This window comes from Equus asinus, chromosome 7 (genome assembly GCF_041296235.1).
Source record: "Equus asinus isolate D_3611 breed Donkey chromosome 7, EquAss-T2T_v2, whole genome shotgun sequence".
Lineage (NCBI taxonomy): Eukaryota > Metazoa > Chordata > Mammalia > Perissodactyla > Equidae > Equus > Equus asinus.
The window spans coordinates 107,453,899-107,474,462 of NC_091796.1; the positions used below are offsets into that span (position 1 = coordinate 107,453,899).

General features: G+C 42.5%; 1 protein-coding gene across 4 annotated transcripts in view; it reads right to left on the bottom strand.

The window, feature by feature from the left end:
• CDC42BPB (CDC42 binding protein kinase beta) overlaps window positions 1-14,500 on the bottom strand; it is a 132,992-nt gene extending 118,492 nt beyond the window's left edge. For 3 of the 4 annotated variants that reach the window (XR_006530441.2, XR_011504814.1, XM_044774357.2), the window contains exon 1: window positions 14,053-14,429. Coding sequence is in view for 2 of the 4 variants with exons in the window: in XM_044774357.2 (XP_044630292.1) it covers window positions 14,053-14,227 (175 nt within the window). In the remaining 2 variants the exon portion in view is untranslated. Of the gene's footprint in view, window positions 1-14,052 lie in introns of all 4 variants that reach the window. The other variant, XM_070514354.1, reaches the window with a different exon arrangement.
• Between the last annotated feature and the right edge of the window lie 6,064 nt (window positions 14,501-20,564).

Below are 20,564 nucleotides of genomic sequence, written 5' to 3' on the forward strand. Positions count from 1 at the left end.
GTCTCTCTGGGTCCAGTGACTTGGTCTTACAGTGAGTAACAGTTATGCAACCATAGTCATAAAAATGCTATTTATTAGTTTCCAATTCTTAAAACCAACTTAGACAAAAAAAGGGGAGACTTCATTATATCACAGAACATAAATGCTATAAATTTTGACAACATAAAATTGATAATTTCCCTAATTAATTTGAGTGAAAATAATTTAAAAATGTAGCCACAACTATAAAGGAAATTAATTATTTTATATACAATTCCATGTTAATAAACCAGAAATTACTGATAAAGTCGTGTTTCTTAGAGAATGTTAATTATAAATCAACCAAAAAAGACAGAAAATCCAACAGAATACTAAGTTTGACAGTTGTCTAAGACCATCCCCCACTAAAGGACACTGTATTCACTGTATTCAGTTTTGTACATAAATACTATAAAACTTCACCCTGTAAAATATTCTTGAACACAAGACTGGAAGCTTCACAATTTTTCATCAAACTCTATAATCCTGATACCAATATATTCCAAAGATAACATACAAAAGTTAAAACCACAGACTAACTACAGACTATCCTTCAATTGGGAATATAAATTACAAATTAACAAAACATGAATACAACAGGCTCAACTGTGCAGATAGAGAATAAAACGCCATGGCTAAGTGTGCTTTACCATGAGAATGCATGAATAATTCAATAGCATTATATACATTAATATAAATAATAATAATTAATAGTCTATCAAAGACAAAAATCACAATCCTCTTGATATATGCAATAATATTTCAACATTAATTTCTCATGAAAATCTTAAAGTGACTATGAATAGAAATGTATTTTGACATCAAAAAGTCTTCCAAATCGATATCCAATTTTAACAGAAAGTCTAGAATATGCTCTGAAATTTAAAAAGTAAAAGAACATAACACAACTAGGGGGAAAAAGACCTTTACTTTCTATGGCATACTCCTTCCGTATTGTTTAAATTTATCAAATCATGAGCACACATTATTTTTATAACTAAAACTATTTAAAATAAAAATAGTACTGGCTTAATGTAATTTCTGTGATTTATGTTCTGATATTTTTAATACCAGGTATGAAGGGGAATCCTAAATCACAAAGAACTGTGATTTGGAGAATCTGTGACCACCCTCCACAAACTACTACAGAATTTGAAGTTAAGGAAGACTAACTCAAGAAGTGTCCGGAGAGGAATTTTTCAAGAAAAACTACTAATGATATGGTAGATGTTCTTGATTCAGAGAAATCATTAATTCTCTCTGAAGAATTTTAACAACAAAAGCAATTTCAGGTAGTAGTACTCTTCATTAACAGCCCAAAACTGGACTACGCAGATGTCCATCCAGAGCGAATGGATAAACTGTGGTACGTGAATACAGTGGACCACTACACAGCAACAAGAAACAACTAAGGGCAATTACACTCAACAACATGGATGGATCTCAATTACTTTTACTTGCCATTACTTTTTTATTGTGAGAAAAATATAAAATTTGCCATTTTAACTATTTTTAAGGTTGGTCAAGGAAAAAAGAGACTCAAATTGCTAGAACTGAAATGAAAGAGGGGACATTACTGCAGATCTTATAGAAATAACAAGATTATTAAGAAATACTATGAACAACTATATGCCAACAAATTAACCTAGATGAAATGGACAAATTCCTAAAAAGAGAAAAACTACAAAATTGACTCAAGGAGAAAGAGAAAATCTACAACAAGCACAGAGATTGAATTAGTAAGGAAAAAACTAACCACAAAGAAAAGCCCAGATGCCTTCACAGCTGAATTCTATCAAGTATTTAGAGAATTAATACTAATTTTTCACAAACTCTCAAAAAAATAGAAAAGAGAACACTTCCTAACTCATTCTATAAGGCCAAAGTTAGCCTGATACCAAAACCAGATAAAGACATAAAAGGAAAAAAAACACCACAGAGTAATATCACTTATGAATATAGACGCAAAAATCCTCAACAAAGTACTAGCAAACCAAATCCAGCAACACAGAAAAAGAATTGTACACCATGACCAAGTGAGATTTATCCCAGGAATGTAAGGTTGGTTCAACATACAAAAATCAATTAACATAACACACCATATCAATAGAATAAGAAACAAAAGCCACATAGTTATCTCAACAGACACAGAAAAAGCAGTTGACAAAATCCAACACCCTTTTATGACAAAAACACTCAACAAACTAGGAATAGAAGGAACTTTCTTAACCTGATAAAGAGCATCTATGAAAACTCACAGCTAACAGCATACTTAATGGTGAAAGACTTGGATGCTGTCTCCCTAAGATTAGGAATAAGACAAGAAGGTCCACTCTCGACACTTTTATTCCACATTGTATTGGATTCTAGCCAGGGCAATTAGGCAACAAAAAGAAACAACATACAAATTGAAAAAGAGCAAAACTCTCTCTATTTGCAAGTGACATGATTTATATATAAAAATCCTAAGGAATCCACTTTAAGAAGTTAAAATGACAGATTTTGTCATATATACTTACCACCAATAAAAAAGTAAAAACTAACAGGTTAAACTCTGAAAACTACAAAATATATATTTTTTAATTTAAAATATCTAAATACACGGAAAGACATATTGTGTTCATGGGGAGGAAGACTCAACATTGTTAAGATGGCAATACCCCACAAATTGATCTACAGATTCAATGCAATCCCTATCAGAATCCCAGATGGCTTCTTTATAGAAATGACAAGCTGATCCTAAAACTCATATGAAAATTCAAGTAACCCAGAATAGCCAAAATAATCTTGAAAAAGAAGAGTTGGAGGACTTACACTTCCTGAACTCAAAACTTATTACAAAGCAACGGTCATCAAGATAGTATGGTACTGGCATAAGGATAGGCATATATATCAACAGGACAAAACTGAGAGCCCAGAAATAAACCCATACATTTATGGTCAATTGATTGTAATAAGGATGCCAAGACTACTCAATGGGGAAAAAATAGTTTCTTCAACAAATGGTGCTGGGAAAAGAGGATACTCACAAGTAAAAGAATGGATACAGACCCCCATCTCACACAATATACAAAAACTGACTCAAAATGGATCAAAGACCTAAATGTAAGAGCGAAAACTATTAAACTCTTAGAAGAAAACGTAAGTATAAATCTTTGTGACTGTGGATTTGGCAATGGATTCTTAGATATGACACAAAAAGCAACAAAAGAAAAGTTAAATTGGACTTCAGCAAAAGTAAAAACTTTTGTGCTTCAAAGGAAACCATCAAGAAAGTGAAATGATAACCCATAGTATAGGAGAAAATATTTGTAAGTCATACATCTGATGAAGGATTCGTATTCAAATATATAAAGAACTCTTATAACTCAAAAACAAAAAGACAAGCAACACAATTTAAAAATGGGCAAAAGACCTGAAGAGACATTTATTTCTCCAAAGAAGATATACAAATAGCCAATAAACACAAGAAAAGATGCTCAAGATCATTAGTCTTTAGGGAAAAGCCAATCAAAACCACAAGATACTACTTCACACCCACTAGGATAGCTAGAATAAAAACGACAAATAATAAGTGTAGGCAAGGATGTGGAGAAATTGGAACCCTGATATGCTGCTGATGAGAATGTAAACTGGTATAGTCACTATGGAAAATAATCTAACAGTTTCTCAAAATGCTAAGCAGAGTTTCTGAATGACCAACAACTCCACTCCCAGGTATACACCCAAGAGAAATGAAAACATGTCCAGAGGCCGGCCCCATGGTTGAGTGGTTAAGTCTGTGCACTCTGCTTCATTGGCCCAGGGTTTTGCTGGTTTGGATCCTCGGTGCAGACCTAGCACTGCTCATCAGGCCACACTGAGGCAGCATCCCACATAGCTCAACTAGTAGGACCTGCAACTAGAATATAAAACTATGCACTTGGGGGCTTTGGGTAGAAGAAGAAAAAAAAACTGGCAACAGATGTTAGCACAGGTGCCAATCTTAAAAAAAAAAAAAAAGAATCTTTTATTTTAAAAAAAAGCACATGTCCATACAAAAACTTGTACATTAATCTTCATAGTAGCATTATTCATAATAGTCAAAAGGTAGAAACCCAAATGTCCATCAACTGATGAATGGATAAACAAAATGTGGACTATCCATAAAACAAAATGTTATTTGGAATAAAAAGAAATGAAATACAGGTAGAACCTTGAAATCATCATGCTAAGTGAAAAGAATCCAGTCACAAAAGACCACCTATTATATGATTCCATTTATAGAAAATGTCCAGAATAGGCAACTATATAATGACACCAGATTAGTGGTTGCTTAGGACTGGGGGGGGGGAGGAGGGAGTTGGGGGTGAAAGCTAAAAGATACAGGGTTTCTGTTTGACATGATGAAAATGTTCTGGAATTAAATAGTGGAGACGGTTGCACATCTCTATGAATATACTAAAACTACTGGATTGTACAATTTAAACAGGTAAATTGTTTGTGGACTATATCTCAATAAACCTGCTACCCTCCAAAAAAAGAAAGAAAAGAAATCATCTGGTAGTTGTAAATAGCAGAGAAACCTTTCTTTTCCACTATAATAAACCTAATCAGTTTATTTTATTTAGTTTAGAATTAGCTGTGTAATTCAAGTTTCTCTCATATTGCTGACTGACATCGATTCTTGTTCAATAACCCCCTTAACATGTTATTGCACAAGAATTATCAAAACTTCTTAAACATAAATCTTGCTTTTAAGAAAAATAATTAAATATTTGGAGAAGGAAATATATCTAGGCTTATCACCTTGGTTACATAAAAGCAAAATAATGCCTGATGTTTTGAGAAACATTTCTTGTCCTAATACAGTCTAATATAAATGCCATTCTGATACCTTAATTAACGGGAGAAATGAGAAATAGAGCATTCCCAATAATTTCCCACTTTGCTGCTAGTTAGACAATATATGCTAAACACTTGAAAGCAGTGCTTCATCAACATTTTCCCAGATTCATTTTAAAGGTACATCAGCAAGTTGATTTGTTAATCCACTTAAAAACTTTTCAGCAATCTGATTTCAAATATTTAAGGTTAAAAAAGAAATAAATCCATTTGTGACACAGCTGCAAAATTATTTTTCAAGGATTGCTGCATACACATTAATTATGAAATCAACATCTTCCCAAAAGCGAAGAATGAATGCAAATGCTATTTCAAGTTTAAAATACCATATAAGCTAAAAAAATAAATTCAGCCCCTTGATTTAAATTTTTTAAACAAAATGAGAGAAATTCAATGATTTCAATTCAAGTCCTTCACATGAACAAGGGTCAAGTACAACAGAGCAACAACCTTAAAATGTTATTTGGGTGTCATGGTAAGGGAGGTCTATTTACCTTTGGATTCTATTTCTGTCTGTTACTTACGTTTTTGGAAAATTATGAAGGGCAAGAACATTTCTTATTCTGCTCTTTATTTTCAATTAGTGCTTTCTTCCTACATACCAAAAGCTTTGGAGTTAAAAAGATCAGTTCCATGTCAAGAGACACAAAGTTTATACAGACAGTCCCTCAGTCACAAACCCCCAATCACAAACCTCTCCACGATGCACAGCTCCCCAGGCACAGCCCTGCTTCAACCCATACCCACCCTGGAGGGCCGCTCTCCAGCCACCTGACGAAGCAGACACTTCCCAGGCACCCATTTTTTCTGCTTTCAACACACCCGTCATGTAATTTCCCCTTCTTCCATACTTTCTCCCTTCTCTCTCTTCCAGAGCTGTGCAGTTACTAGAGAAAAACTTGCCCTCCCTTACTCCCGTTTCTCCTTAGGGGGAAGCTTTCTGATAAATGAGTAAGTATAAGAATAGAAGGGGCAATACATCCAAATCAAAGAAAATGGTAACTCTACACTCTGACTTCATACAGAGGTGGAAACAAGGGTGCCTTTAAGGTAACTACAGTGTAGAGAACACCCACGTTACCTCTGTGTCATCTGGAAGCCTTAAGAAGATGATGGCATACGAATACAAGGGCATTTAGCCTCAAGGATAACAGGAGAGCTGTGGGAGAAGAGGAATTTTGTTTTGTTCACCACTGCAGTGCTGGCACATCTTAAGTCCTTAAAAGAGACTTGCTGAATGAATGACAGGAGATGACAGCAGACTAGAAATGTCAGCATAATTGGGCACAGTAGGAAAAACAAATGGACAAGTGATATTTAATTTATTTAACATCCAATTTAGCAAAAACCTGTAGGTTAACTGCATGTGCAGTAGGGGAAAGGCAACTCAGGAATCATCAGCAGCACCAGATTCTCCGAAGGCCTCAAGGGTGACAGACAGAAAACAGGACTGGCTTCAAGTCTACAGGAGAAGCAGTTACACCCCAGATCTCCTCCCACCTCCACCCCCAGCCCATCAGCTCTCCTGCACCTCGCCCCACCTCGCCAGAAAGCTGGCAGCTAGGCATATACCACACTATTCCCCACCACCCAGGCAGGAGACTAGAAACCCCTCTCTGGGGAAACAGGTCCCAGAGAATCACTTTAGCAACTTCTGGCGTGTCCCTCAAATTGACAAGGTCCCTGTCCTATTTCCTAATGGTGAGACTCAACATTTAAAGTTTGTCCACGCACACAGGGAGTTTCCAATCAGCCTACTAATAATTACAAAAAGACAGTCAATAACTGCCAGACATTTGGAGAAAGGCTTCTGATGTCGAAGCAAAAACCAAAGTGGGAAAGAGGAGAAACGGACTTAGAAAAAAGAGAGACAAAACAGGAAACAAAAGAAAATGTCTATATAACAAATGTGTGCACATAAATCAATAAAAAATTAATAAGCAAAATGAAATGCTTAAAAAAATGTACTGCCTTCATGAAACAAAAACACAATGTTATAAAAAGGATGCTGAGAAGAAAAAACACTTAGAAATGAAAGATATAATGTCAGAAATAAAAATTCAATGTAAGAACCAGAAGATAAAGTCAAGGACCTCTCCCAGAAAAATAAGAACAAAAAGATAAGTAAATGGAAAAAAGTAGGAGAAAAGGAAATAAGCAGAAGATCCAACACCTGAATAATAGGAGATCAAGAAGAACAGAACAGAGAAATCCGAGAAGAGATTATCCAGAAACAATACAGAAAAGCTTCCCAGAGCTGAAGGACCCAAGTGTCCCCACCAAAAAGACCCACCAAGAAACAGCAGGGATAAACAGAAGAACCTGAAAGCTCCCAGAGATAAACTAAGTCACACAAAATCTTGGAGATCACAATGGTCGCAGGCTCCTCATTACCAACAATGGAGGGTAGACAGCAATGGAGTAAAGCTTTCAAACTTCTGAGAAAAAATGATTTCTAACCTGGCATTCAATACCAAGGCAAACTGTCATTCAACTGTGAGGGAAGAAATGAGATTTCCAGACAGGCTAGGTCTCAAAAAGTTTATCTCTGACAAATTCTTTGTCAGGAAGCCGCTATAAGATACACTCCACCAAAAGGAGAAAGACATGGAATTCAGAAAGGGGAATTCAACAGAGGAGAGAAGCAAAAAGAATTCCCATAAGGAATGACGAGAAACCCCAGATGACTACTAAGTAACACGCCCAGAGAACAAACGGCCCTGACTCAAGAGGCAAATCAAAGGCCCTGCAAGGGATGAAAACATTAGATTACTCGAGGAGTCTGACTGGCCTGAGGTGTTCTATTTAAAACATGGGACTCAACTCACGGCTGTAAAGTTTGCATCCAAGCTAAAGGAAAGAAAAAATAACGCACTCCAATAAAAACACAAAAATAATTCCCTGTCTTAAAGACAGGGAATTAACTACATCCTATGTGGCTTAGCTAAGATATTTACTGAATGATAACAACATAAACACTGAATATCAATTTAAACAAAAATTATTACATAACCATATTTGGAAAAAAGGAGAGAACTGGGGGTGTGTGTTTTGGGCAGTTGGGGGCGGGGAAGAAAAGATGTAAAAGTTCTATAGCCTTCTCTTCTGCGGTAAGAAGTCAACAGATAATGTCTAAAATACAAAAATCAGAAATGAACAGTACAAGTGCACTATATAGAAACACGAAATTTGAGGCAGGAATTGCTAAATAAATAACCACCAATATCCAAGATTCTTCCCCTCTTCCATAGTAATATAACATCTTCCCCCTGCTGCCTGGAATGTGGATGGGATGGCCACCATCAGGAGTAGACAGAGCAGGAAGGGGCCCAGGTCCCTGAAAACTTCTTGGAATGAGCTGTTTACTAGCCCTAGACTGCTGACATTCCAATTTCACATGAGAGAGAAATGACCTTGATTTTGTTTAATTCACTGCTATTTGGTTCTCTGTTAGTGGCAGCTGAATGTGATCCTAAGACAGATGATTCTAAGCAGAAACAGAGGGGTTAAAAGTGGTTGCTTATGGAAGTTAGAACCCGGAGTGGGGCAGGCAGGTAGAGGGATGACTGTTGTGCATTACAACTCTGCAGTACTGCTTGACTTCTCAAACTAAGTAAACGAACTACTTTAATAAAGGTAAAATTATATTTAAAGAAAATCACCCCATAGGCTATGGTCAGAAATGCTGTTAATCTTGACTTCTAAAACTAAGATTAGATGTGTAAGGTCAATTTTAAATTCTAACACTGGACCATGGATTTCAGATCTGATTTATTAAAGACAACAGAATATGAAGTCATTGAAGAAGTTTTTGAAAGGGGGACTGATAAAATGAAAAGCAGTGTTAAGGCTGATCTGGCAGTGGTGTTTAAATCTTCAAGTGAGAAAGACATTTATTTAGGTCTGCAGGTTTGAGAGCTTTGGCTATGCCAGTGATAACAGGAATGGAAAGAAAAGGCTAAAATAAAACAGATACTTCAAAGCAGGTGCCAGCAAGATGGCCCAAGGTTGACTACAACGGTCCAGTGAAGGAGAGAAGCCCTGGCTAGAGGGTTGCTTGCTCAGAAATGATCTAGCAAAATGTCCAGAGCCTGGTTTACCCAGGGGAGAGTGGGGATGGGGGTGGAGGGCAAATCATGTGATCTCTCAAATTCCTAACAGTTTGCAAACCCAAGACTGATTTTGGAGGCTAGAGGAATCATCATCATCCCAACAACAGTAGGAGTCACCTTAGAAAAATAAGTTCCATATGTCTTGAAAGAAGCTCCCATACAAGGATAGAATTTGACTGAAATTTATGATTCAATTCAAATTTCTCTTTGAATTTCTAATTCTTTCCTAAGGGTAACAAAATCCAAAGTCTCCTACCATATAATTGATCCTTTTTGCAAAATTTTAATCTAAAAACAATTTTGTTGCCAGCTATCTACCAGTCAATAAAACTGACCAAAAACCGAATACACAACACAGATTGTTTAAAATCATAAAGTGGGACCTCTATGGCATAGTACCTATCTTTGTTGGTTTGTTTTACAGAAGTTGTTTCTCCAGTAGATTTTAAGTCCATATATAGTCTACACTGTCAAAATACTTGTGATTTTAAACATAAGGAAAGTGTATTTTCCTCTCATTTTCATTAGGTGGAGAGCATTGTGTGAGCTTCCCACAAAGTTAACATAACCTTAACATAGTGTCATTCTGGGATATTCTAAAAATCCGAGAATCAAACTTAAACTCGGGACAGTGACTAAAAGGAGTTATGTGATGGGGGTTAGGGTAGTGTGATTACAGGGTTTTTGCGTGGTTTTTTAAATTCTTTCAAAATATCCTTTATCTTTTTGACAAAAAAAGGGTAAAAATCTATATTTGGTCTCCTCCAGCAAGATCCTTTTACTTTATTAGTCTCAAAAATATTTTTTGCCTCTTTACCAAGAAAAGCATTCAATAGTTTTGCTGCACTTAATATAGTTTGGAATTAACAGTCCTGTTGGCTCACATGTTTATCTAGCATCACTGACATCAGTGCACACAGATTTCTAAGGGCATCAGGCTCTGCAGATGAGGCAGAGCAAAGGCAAGAGGAGCTGCCTGTCAACTCTGCCGTATTTGGGGTTTTTTCACCTTACGTACATTCAAGTATTTTGCTTAAACAGCAATCCACTGTACGTCACAAACTTTTTCAGGTAGCTCATACAGATTTTCAACTGTGAACACTCCACTCCAATTTCATTTATTGAAAGTCTAGATTTAACACAGACACTGCTGTTCACTTCAAAGGCCAACAGTCAATGGAGCAGGTTTTAGGAGAGAAAAGGTAAGACTGGCTTGTTAATGTTTAATGGTTTCAACTGTCCCATCACATGCCATGTAGTCAGTATTACTATGCATTTCAAATAACTATTTACAAATCTAAATTATGTTAACCTAATTTTATTATGCAATTTCAATATTTCCCTACAATTTAGAGCTTATTATTCAGAAGACCTTGTTTCTTAAATGTTATTTAAAAAAGTCTTCCCATGTTATGCGAACATTCTATCTGGACAAACCATTAGGATTAAAATGTATCTGCGATGTTTGGCAAGAACAGTTAAGCCTGAAATTATTAAATTTGGTAGTCATCCCACTCACACCTAGGGCCAGCATCCCCATGCTGAAAGTTACAGGAATTCACATGGATGAAAGAGAACTCTGAGAAGGTACTGCTACATTCCTAAGAAAAAAATCACAAATGAGGAAATTAATCAGAGGGCTAGAAAGACTAATTCTATTCCTTACAGAGGAAATATGCGTCATGAGAGACGATGGCCCGGACTGGGACTCAGGAAGCCCACACTCAGGTCTGCCTCCAGGAGGCACGCCTACACCAGCAGCGAGCATGAGCCCTGCCAACTGGTCTGCAGGCCATGCCGGGCCAAAGCAGAGGGCCACTGGTCTATCCAATGTCAACAAGCTGGGACTGCAAACATCAGCTCCGTCCAAATGTAACACCAGCCATTATATTTAAACCATGAAAAAAATATTTAAAACATGTACAAGTATTTTTATGAAAGGTGAAAGACAACAACTTCACCTCATTTAGTTGTCCATACTTGTTGCTGTTTACTTGCAGAAATTTCAAAGAGTTTCATATGCTCTGCTTCAAATGGTATCAAATTTGCATTAAAAAATAGCTTAGAGAAATACACATGCAAAGCAGGATATTTCCAACTTTTAATTAAGGTCTGGGATTTCACAGAGGAAACCAATCAAACTATAAACATAATCAAGGGAAAATTAAAGACAAAAACTTACAATGAAGGCTAGGATGGCTCTTGTCCCATCCAACCAAGTGAAAATAAGAAAATAAGGACGAGAAACAGTCTTTTCTTTCTTTCTTTCCTTTTTTTTTTTTTTGGTGAGGAAGATTGTCACTCAGCTAACCTCTGTGCTGACCTTCCTCTATTTTATGTGGGACACTGCCACAGCATGGCCTGATGAGCAGTACTAGGTCTGCACCTGGGATCAAAACCTGCAAACCCTGAGCCACCAAAGCAGAGCACATGAACTTAACCACTATGCCACCAGGCTCGCCCCAGAAACAGCCTTCTTTTAAAACTTAAAAGTTTTATTACCTATACTTTGCAAATTTCATCAAAGAGTCCCCAATAAGTCTCAAAATCTGAACTGAATCAGGCATTTTTCTTCATTAAGTTTCAAGAATTCTACACAGCTGTCATTAGACACCTAGTAAGATTTGGAAGGTGGGGAGAGGTTGGCCCTCTGCATGACAGGACGCAATAAATACTTCAGAGGTTTCAAACCATGCAGAGAGTGAATCCAAAAACTCAACAGTCCACAGGCTGATAGCCTATATATATGTTTCCCGGGCAGTTTTCCTGAGCAGAAGAAACTCCACTTGAAAGTCAGGGGACCTAATAACGCTCCACAAACAATTCCATTTGCATTCTTTGTCTTCCAATAACAATAACTAGGCATTCCAAATAACACTAAATAATGATTGCACACATATCTTAACTAGTAACACACCACTGTAGAGTTACAATGGTGCATAGGTTAACACACATGAGATCAAATACTACTTCTAAACTACGTTAATAATTAAAATGCTATCTTAAATTTAAGTCCATTTTTCTCTGCAATTTAAAGTTGACACTTCTAAGCAAACTGAGTTCTTAGGATAACATAATTTATTTGTAATGATAATTTCCAAAGAGCCAAAATCCAATTTTCAAAATATTTCTATATTATAGCACCCAGCTTCTGTTCAGATATGGAAAGGTCAAATCTCATAAAACAAGACCTCTACACATGCTGAGAACTTCCTCCATTGAAACCCACCAGTTCAGAGTGGCTGGTACTGTCTGGTGGTGAGGGGGCTACACAAGGACCACTGGTCCACAGAGGGCGCAGCCTTCAGACTAACCCCTGCTGAGGCGCTGCGCAGTTCCCAGGCTGGACCACATCTTACCAGCTAACCCAACCTTCCCTCTGCTTCCTCCAGCATCACGCTTTTACTCACATACTGAGCACCGAGTTGAACCTGATGGTGGAACTGTCTGGATTTCAAGATCAAATGCTCAGAAAGGAATGGCAAATACAACATCCAGAAGGCTGGGGTGTAACAGGCACCAAAGACCTCGTTTTCAAAGCAACTGTGAAGTGAGTTAATTATTCACTCGGAAATCATGTCGTTAATAAAGGACCCTAGAAAGCCAAGACTCTTATTTTACTGATACTACATGTAACCAGGAATGGTGCTCCCGTGCAAAATAAAGCACAACAGGCTGTCCTGGGGGTCTGGGGCTCCTTCTACTGCTGGTCTCACAAGACGTGTGTTAACATCTCACTAAAGAGCAAAAGACAGAAGCCCTCTAGAGAATATCACAATTTAAGTTTTACTCTGTAAACAAAATTCCAAATTCTAGTTATCATTGTGGCATAGTAGGAGGCCTCACTATGTAATACATTGGTTTCTTCATGTAAATATCAACTTTATCAGCCCCAAATATTAGAAATTACTGGTTCAAACTGCACAGTCCTAGTCTAACGACACAAATGACCTGAGAGTAAAATTTTCATAGGTTTGGCCTGAACCCTGAACATAAGCATTACATCTTCCTATTTAGTCATTTTAGGTGAGTCTGAGGGTCTTGACAGGATGCCCGTGTTAGGGGGAGAGAAAGTAAGACGGTTTCACTTTACACTTGCAGCTGTCCTCAGGATTCTAATGATCATTAAATGGCTTAATCAAATTTTTGTCCTAATAAAACATAAGTTAGTTGATCAATGATTATAGTGTTACAGGTCTTTGAATTAACTAGAGAAGGCATGCAAACATCAGATGAAGAAAGTTTTTAAGGGACTTCCATATAGTGACAGCTCCAGCTCCTCCCTAAACGTTACATGGGTCTGGGACAATCACGCTGAAAAACAATCAATTTGCTTTTGCATGGCACATTCAAAACAAGGCTCTTAATCTTAAAATTCCCTTGGAGGTGCTACAGTGAGGGAGGTGTTCAGACCCTGGACGCAACGGTGTTGCAGACAGGCTGTCACCTAGGAGGGGCCGTTAGAGCTGGGCTCCCAGGAGATGCACCAAGATTGGGGGCCATGGGGCGGTGGGGTAGGTAGACGCAAAAAGCACACGCGGCTGCCCCCACAAGCCAGCAGAGCGTGTAGGGGGGAAGGAACTCGCGCCGACTCTGGACCCCAAAGCGAGGTGCGGGGGTGGGGGTGGGGGCGCGGGCGGATATCCCAGGGAGCGCTGCAGGAAATGATATCCAGACTCGGAGGGTGGATCTAGGAAGCGGCCGGGGCGATGGCCCGGCGGGGGGGGGGGGGGGGGGGGGGGGGGTGGGAACGGAGGATGTGGCTCCAAGGGGCAGGATGAGAGGGCGGGACGAGCGAACGCGGATATGCCAGGGCCGAGGAGGAGGGCAGGGAGGGACCAAGAGCCTCGAAGGGACGAGGGCGCAAGGAGCAGCCGGAGAGGGATGGGGCGGCGGGTCTGGGAGCAGTGACTAGGCGGGATGAGCGGCGGCCTGAGGGCAGGAAGGAGGAGGAGAAAAGGGCAGGGTGGGGAGGACGGCAAGCCCGGGCGGGAGTCGGAGGGGCTGAGGGTCAGGCCCGCGCCCCGCGCGCACTTACCCCACTCGAGGAACTCGGCCACATACTTGTCGCGGCGCAGGGCCGAGTGGCTGCACTCGGTGTACAGGCAGACGAGCACGTCGAGCAGCGTCTCCACGCTCAGGGCGCTCTCGTTGCGCCAGGGCCCGTGGAGGAGCAGCTGCTCCAGCTTCTTGAGCCGCACCTTGGCCGACATGGTGCCGCGCGGCCCGCTCCGAATGCGCCGGCCTCTCGCCGCCCGCTTGGCTAGTCTGTCAGGGCCAGCCCTCGGGGGCCCGGCGGCCGCGAGCCCCGGCAGCGCCTCGTCCGCTTCGTCGCGCCCGGGCCTAGGCCGACATCTTGGGCTCGGTCCCGGCGGCGCAGCGTCTGGGGCGCCGGGCCCCGCGGGTCCATGGGCCGGTCTCCTCCCCTCGGCGCCGCCGCCCTCCCCGCCTGGCGCGGCCCGCCCTCGCTCGCCCCCGCCGCGCGCCCCTCAGCCCCGCCCGCGGCCGCGCCCTCCCCGCCGTCCACCGCCCGCCGCCGACCTGGAGCGGCGCGGAGTCGAGCGCTGCGCAAGCCCGGCCGGCGCCCGAGCCCCGACCCCAGCCCCGACCCGGCGGCCCAGCCCCGCGGCCCGCAGCCAACCAGGGCGCGGCCAGCGCGGGCGCAACCAACCACCGCGGGGCCGGCCGCCGCCGCGCTGACCTCAGCGCGCCGCCCCGCCCCCGCGCTCCCGGCTCCAGGCTCCCGGCGGGATCGGACCTCGCCGCTTGCCGTAGGGAGACCGGGATGCTGGGAAGGCCGGGGCGGGCGGGGTCGGAGGGGAGCGACGCCCGGCGGGGGCGGGGCCTGGAGGGGTGGGGCGAGCGAGGAGCCAGTGCGCCGCCGAGATTGCGAGCCCGCGCGTGCGCAGAGGGCGCCCGGGCGGCGTGCGCGAGCGCTTCTTGGACCGGGCATCTGGGTGCTCTGCCCGCGCTGGTCCGCGCGCACATCCCCGCTCCTGAAAGGGGCCCCGGGGCTCGGAGCAGCTGCCGCGGGCCCTTGCGTGCCTGAGACCTCGGGGCCGACGAGCCGAGGTGGGCGTCGAGAGCCGCCCCGGAGGCGGAGCTTTGCCGGCCTCGGCTGCGTGACGGACTGTTTTAAAACCGGGGCTTGTCCGAGTTCGGAGCGGCCTTCGAAAACGCGGGCCCACCTCTGACTGGACGGACGGGAGGCTGAGGCCGGGACAGGGCTGAGGGCTGCTGGAGAGGGCGACCCAGCGGGCCACCCAGCGCCGGCGAATCCGTGCAGCCCGCTCAGTGGCCGCGTCAGATTCCACTGTCCTGCTTACCGCTCCCCGCAAATGAACGCCTGGGGGCGGCAGTTTAGTAGAAGCCGCCCGCTGTCAGCCTCCAGGCTCGGTCTGCCTAGCGAGTCACCACTTGCGCTGAGATTGTTGAGTTTCGGTGGCTGGGGAAGGAGGATGATGGAGAACATTCCCACCCAGACAAACCTTTGGTGTCAGGACAGGAGGGGCGGCTTGGAACTCGGGGAGGTCGCTGAGGCCATGCGGGTGGGAGAGGGCTAGGAGCCGGTGCAGGGCCGTGAAAGCCCGGGAAGGGGAGGAGGAAGGGAGTTCCAGCAGGAGCCGGGGCGGGGCAACGAGTAGAGTTGAGCGGACAGATGGAGGTTTGAAGGCGGGAAATTAAAGCAGTTTTAGTGACCGTGGCAAAACTAATCTATGGAGATAGAAATAATAGTGCTACCTCTGTGGAGGAGGTATTGACTGGAGAAGGGTAGGAGGGAGACTTCGGGCTGCTAGAAATGTTCTATAATCTGATTTGGGTGGTGGTTATGCAGGAGTACACGTAAGTAGCATTCTTCAAACTGTACACTTAGAGTAGTGATGTCACTGTCTGTATATATTGTACCTTAATTTATAAAAAGCAGGCAAAAACGATCTTTTTTTAATTTTTTTTCCTTTTTCTCCCCAAAGCCCCCCAGTACATAGTTGTATATTCTTAGTCCTGGGTCCCTCTAGTTGTCGCATGTGGGACGCCGCCTCAGCATGGTCTGATGAGCAGTGCCATGTCTGCGCCCAGGATTCGAACCAACGAAACACTGGGCCGCCTGCAGCGGTCCGGGCAAACTCAACCACTCGGCCACGGGGCCAGCCCCAAAAAAACAATCTTTGGTGTTAGAGATCAGAGTGTTGGTTACTTTTCGGGAATTATGAACTGGGGAGCTAGGAACATTCTGTATCTTGACTAGACCCATCTTGTTACATGAGTCTATACATATATAAAATTATTCAAACTGTACTCTAAATATTTGTGCACTTTACTATATGTGTATGATACCTCAATTAAAAAGTTTTAAAGAAAAAAAGGCTGAACAGATCACCTAACTCAAAACTAAAGATTTCCTACTGGTTTAGGATAAAGACCAAATTCCTTACCTTGGCTTTTAAGTAGGAGGATCAGACATCTGAATTTGTCTGGGACAGTCTCTGTTTTTTTGTCTTTGTCTCTGTGTAAGTATAACCATGTCCTTCATTCCCACAGTGTCCCCATTTGGACAGTATATTCTGGCATCTCCAGGCCCAGCAGACATGGCCTGGCCCTGTTCAGCCTTCTAGCCCTGTCTTTACCCTTTTTTCACATTGGTTTAAAGAAAAAAGGAAATTTTATTGTTTTATGTCACCAAATCCCCTACCCCCTCTCTCTAACAGGGACTGTGGCTGTTGGTCTCAGGTCCCACCGTCACAACTTGTGCTGAAAAGCAAGGTCGGCAAACTACAGCTCTGCGGGCCAAATCCAGCCTGCCACTTGTCTTATGAATAAAGGTTTACTGGCGCACAGCCATGCTCATTTGTTTACTTACTGCATATGGCTGTTTTCATACTATAACAGCAGAGGCAGAGACTAAAGGGTCCACAGCGCCTAAAATATTTATTTTCTGGAGGCTGGAAGTCTGAGAGCAGGGTGCCAGCATGGTCAGGTTCTGAGTGAGGGCCCTACTCCTGTTAGAGGGCTGTCTTGCCGTATTCTCATGCAGCGGAAAGAGGTAGCTCTCTGGTCTCTTGTGAAGCAATAATCTGTTTTGTGAGGGCTCAACTCTCATGATCTAATCACCCCCCAAAGGCCCCACCTCCAAATACATGATGTTGTGAGTTAGGATTTCAGTATAAGAATTTTGGGGAAACAAATGTTCAGCCCATAACAGCCTCCTTACAATAAATTCCTTCTTGGGCTGACTCCAGTGGGTTTCTGGTCTTTGCAACACAGCAAGCTGGACTAAGCCTAGCCTTATCCCCAGCACCCCGAAACATGCATAACACAATAACTTCAAGCCACAAACAATATCTCAGTTCAGAAATTAGACTGTCTGGGTCTATTGAGGGAAACCTCTGAACTTAACTTTAAATCTTCTCCTCATGCCCGACACAGGCCCTTTAAGTTCTGAGATGAACACTGGGGACAGGGGTGTCTTCCTTGTTCCTTCCCCGGCCTCTCTCAGCTGACCTCACCCTCCTTCCACCCACCTGTGGCTGCTGCCAGGGAGGAGGGAGAGGTGTTGGTGAGGGCTACAGTCTCACCTCTGGTCTGGCAGAGTGTAAACTGACCCCTTCCCTCCTGGGGACATTTGTGGACTCCTCAGCAGTTCCCTGCTTCTCCCTCTCCTGAGCAGATGTGTCACTTTTCTGATGGCTGCAGAAAAGTGCCCTCTGCCTATCTATGGGGACCACTGAACAGGACCTAAGATAACCCATCTATGCAGCTCACATCTATCCATGCAGCTCATGTCTCGCACCCCTTGCCCTGACAAACCTTCGGGAGCAGGCAGATCCCAACATAGCAACACACTCCCAGCTGTGCCTCCAAAGCAGCTTGTGAGTCTGTCTTTCCCAGCTAAGAGTCCATTCCCAGGCCACTGTACCCCCAAATGGAGGGCCACGTCTTAAGCTCTCTGAGGAATCCCTTCGAAGCCACTCTCACTAGGCTTCAGGTGAAGGAAGGAGTGCCCCCACGCTCTGTGCCCTGGCGGACCACGTCATCAAATCCTCTCTCTCCCACTCTCTCACCTTTTATTCCAGGGTGTGGGATGGGTTCCCAAGCATTTCCCATGACAGTCTACATATGATGATCTGGCAGCTTATTTGAGAATTCCACATCTGTTATCTCTTGATGGCCCTTAAAATTTCAATTTAGTGTTCTCATTCATTTACAACATGTACACTGGACACAGGTCATTGTCCCTTTGCTGGGAAGTCCTTGTGTTTTCCTGGCACCCTGTCACCCCTGAACCCCATTCCTTATGAATCTCTGCTCTGGCTCTCCTCTGATCATGGGATCCTAGAGAGGCTGTCACAGGGGGTGGACATGTCACCCAGGGCCACCTGGTCAGCTCTCCATCCCCCTGATCAGGAGTCGTCATATGACTCATCCAGGCCAATCAGAGAACTTTAGGATGTTTTATACTAAAACTGGAAAGAGAATTTCTTGTCTTTTCCTTTAGGCCAGGGGCAGGTAAATTTTTTCTGCAAAAGGCCAGATAATAAATATTTTAGGTGTTGTGGGTCCTATAGTCTCTGTTTCTGCTGTTATAGTATGAAAACAGCCATATGCAGTAAGTAAACAAATGAGCATGGCTGTGCACCAGTAAACCTTTATTCATAAGACAGGTGGCAGGCTGGATTTAGCCCGCAGAGCTGTAATTTGCAGACCTTGCTTTTCAGCACAAGTTGTGACGGTGGGACCTGAGACCAACAGCCACAGTCCCTGTTAGAGAGAGGGGGTAGGGGATTTGGTGACATAAAACAATAAAATTTCCTTTTTTCTTTAAACCAGTGTGAAAAAGGGTCTTGCCATTTGCACCCAAAAGTGCCCTTTCAAATCACAAAGAACAAATGAAGGTAATCCAAAAGAAAAATGGGCAAATAATATGAACTTGAAGATATACAGAAGAAGAAACAGAAGATCAATAAATATATGAGAATATGCTCAATCTCATGGGCATTAAAATGCAAATTAACTTATGCTTCCAACCAAGGTGGAGTAATGGGGACCAGATTTACTCACCTACCTGAAACAATGAAGAAAAAAAAAGGAAAATAGGCAAAATACATGAAACAACAATTTTTCATGACACTGGGAGCCAGGCAACAAAGGACAGTGACCCCTGAGACACCATAAACAAAAGACGTGATCTCTCTGACTGCCCAGTCAGGGAGGGGGACTGAAGTGGAGCCCAGCAGACTTCCTGAGATGAGGAGGCAGAGCTGACAGTCTGGGGAGACCAAGGCAGCTAGAACACTCAGGACAGAGTACCGTAAAGGAGTGAGCTGCACAGAGAGAGAACTCTAGAGATCTGCAGAGAGGCCCCCCAGTATCCAGCAGCATACTGACCAGCACTTGTGTGGGAGGAAACTACCCAAGGCCCGGGAAAGAACTATTCAACAAGATTAGAGGAAATAGTGCCTGGTACTCACACAGATTGAGAATAATGTTGTTTTCCAACAGCCAGACTAGAAAAACTCATAATTCACCAGCATTGGATAGAATCCTCAGGAAGGTTGTGACCTTGGAGTGGGAATTAGCTCTACACTGAGCACTGCTCCAGGTCTGCCTGACAAATCATACAAATAAGACCCAAAAGTATCAAACTGTTTCCGAGTAATTTAATTGCATCCCAGAACAAAGCTCAAGAAAATTTACAGGAACACAAAAATATCCAGCACCCAAAAAGGTAAGATCACAATGTCTGGTCTCTAATCAAAGGTTACCAGGCATTCAAACAGGCAAGAAAACACAAGCCATAACGAGGAGAATAATCAATGAATCGAAACTAACCCAGAACTTACACAGATGTTAGAATTATCAGAGAGGGACACTAAAACAGTTATTGTAACTGTATTCCATATGTTCAAAAAGTTAATAGAATCATGAAAGACATTTTTAAAAACTCTAATAGAACTTTCAGAGATGAAAACTACAATTTCTGAGATGAAAAACATATGTATGGGATTAACAGCAGATGAGACATTACATAGGAAAAGATCAGTGAATTTGAAGGCACAGCGATAGAACTGATCCAAAATAAAACAGTAAGAAAAAAAATTTTTAAAAACAAACAGAGCATCAGTGAACTTTGGGACAATATCAAGTGGCCCAATATATGGCTAATTGGAGCCCCAAAGGAGAAGAGTGAGAAAAAGAAGGGACAGAAAAAATATTTGAAAAAATAATGGTTGAAAAACTTCCAACCAATGAAATTGGTTTCCAATGAAAACTATAAGCTCACAAATCCAAGAAATTCAATGAACCCCAAGCACAAGAAACATGAGGAGAAAAGAAAAGTACACTAAGGCACGTCATAATTGAATTGCTCAAAACCAGCAATTAAAAAGAAAAAAAACAGCCAAAGGGCAAAAAAACATTACAGAGGAACAAAGATAAAGATGACAGCTAATTTCTCACTGGAAATGATATAAATGAGAAGACATTGGAGCAACATCTTTAAAGTACCAAAAGAAACCCCACAAAAAACATGCCAACCTAGAATTCTATACCCAG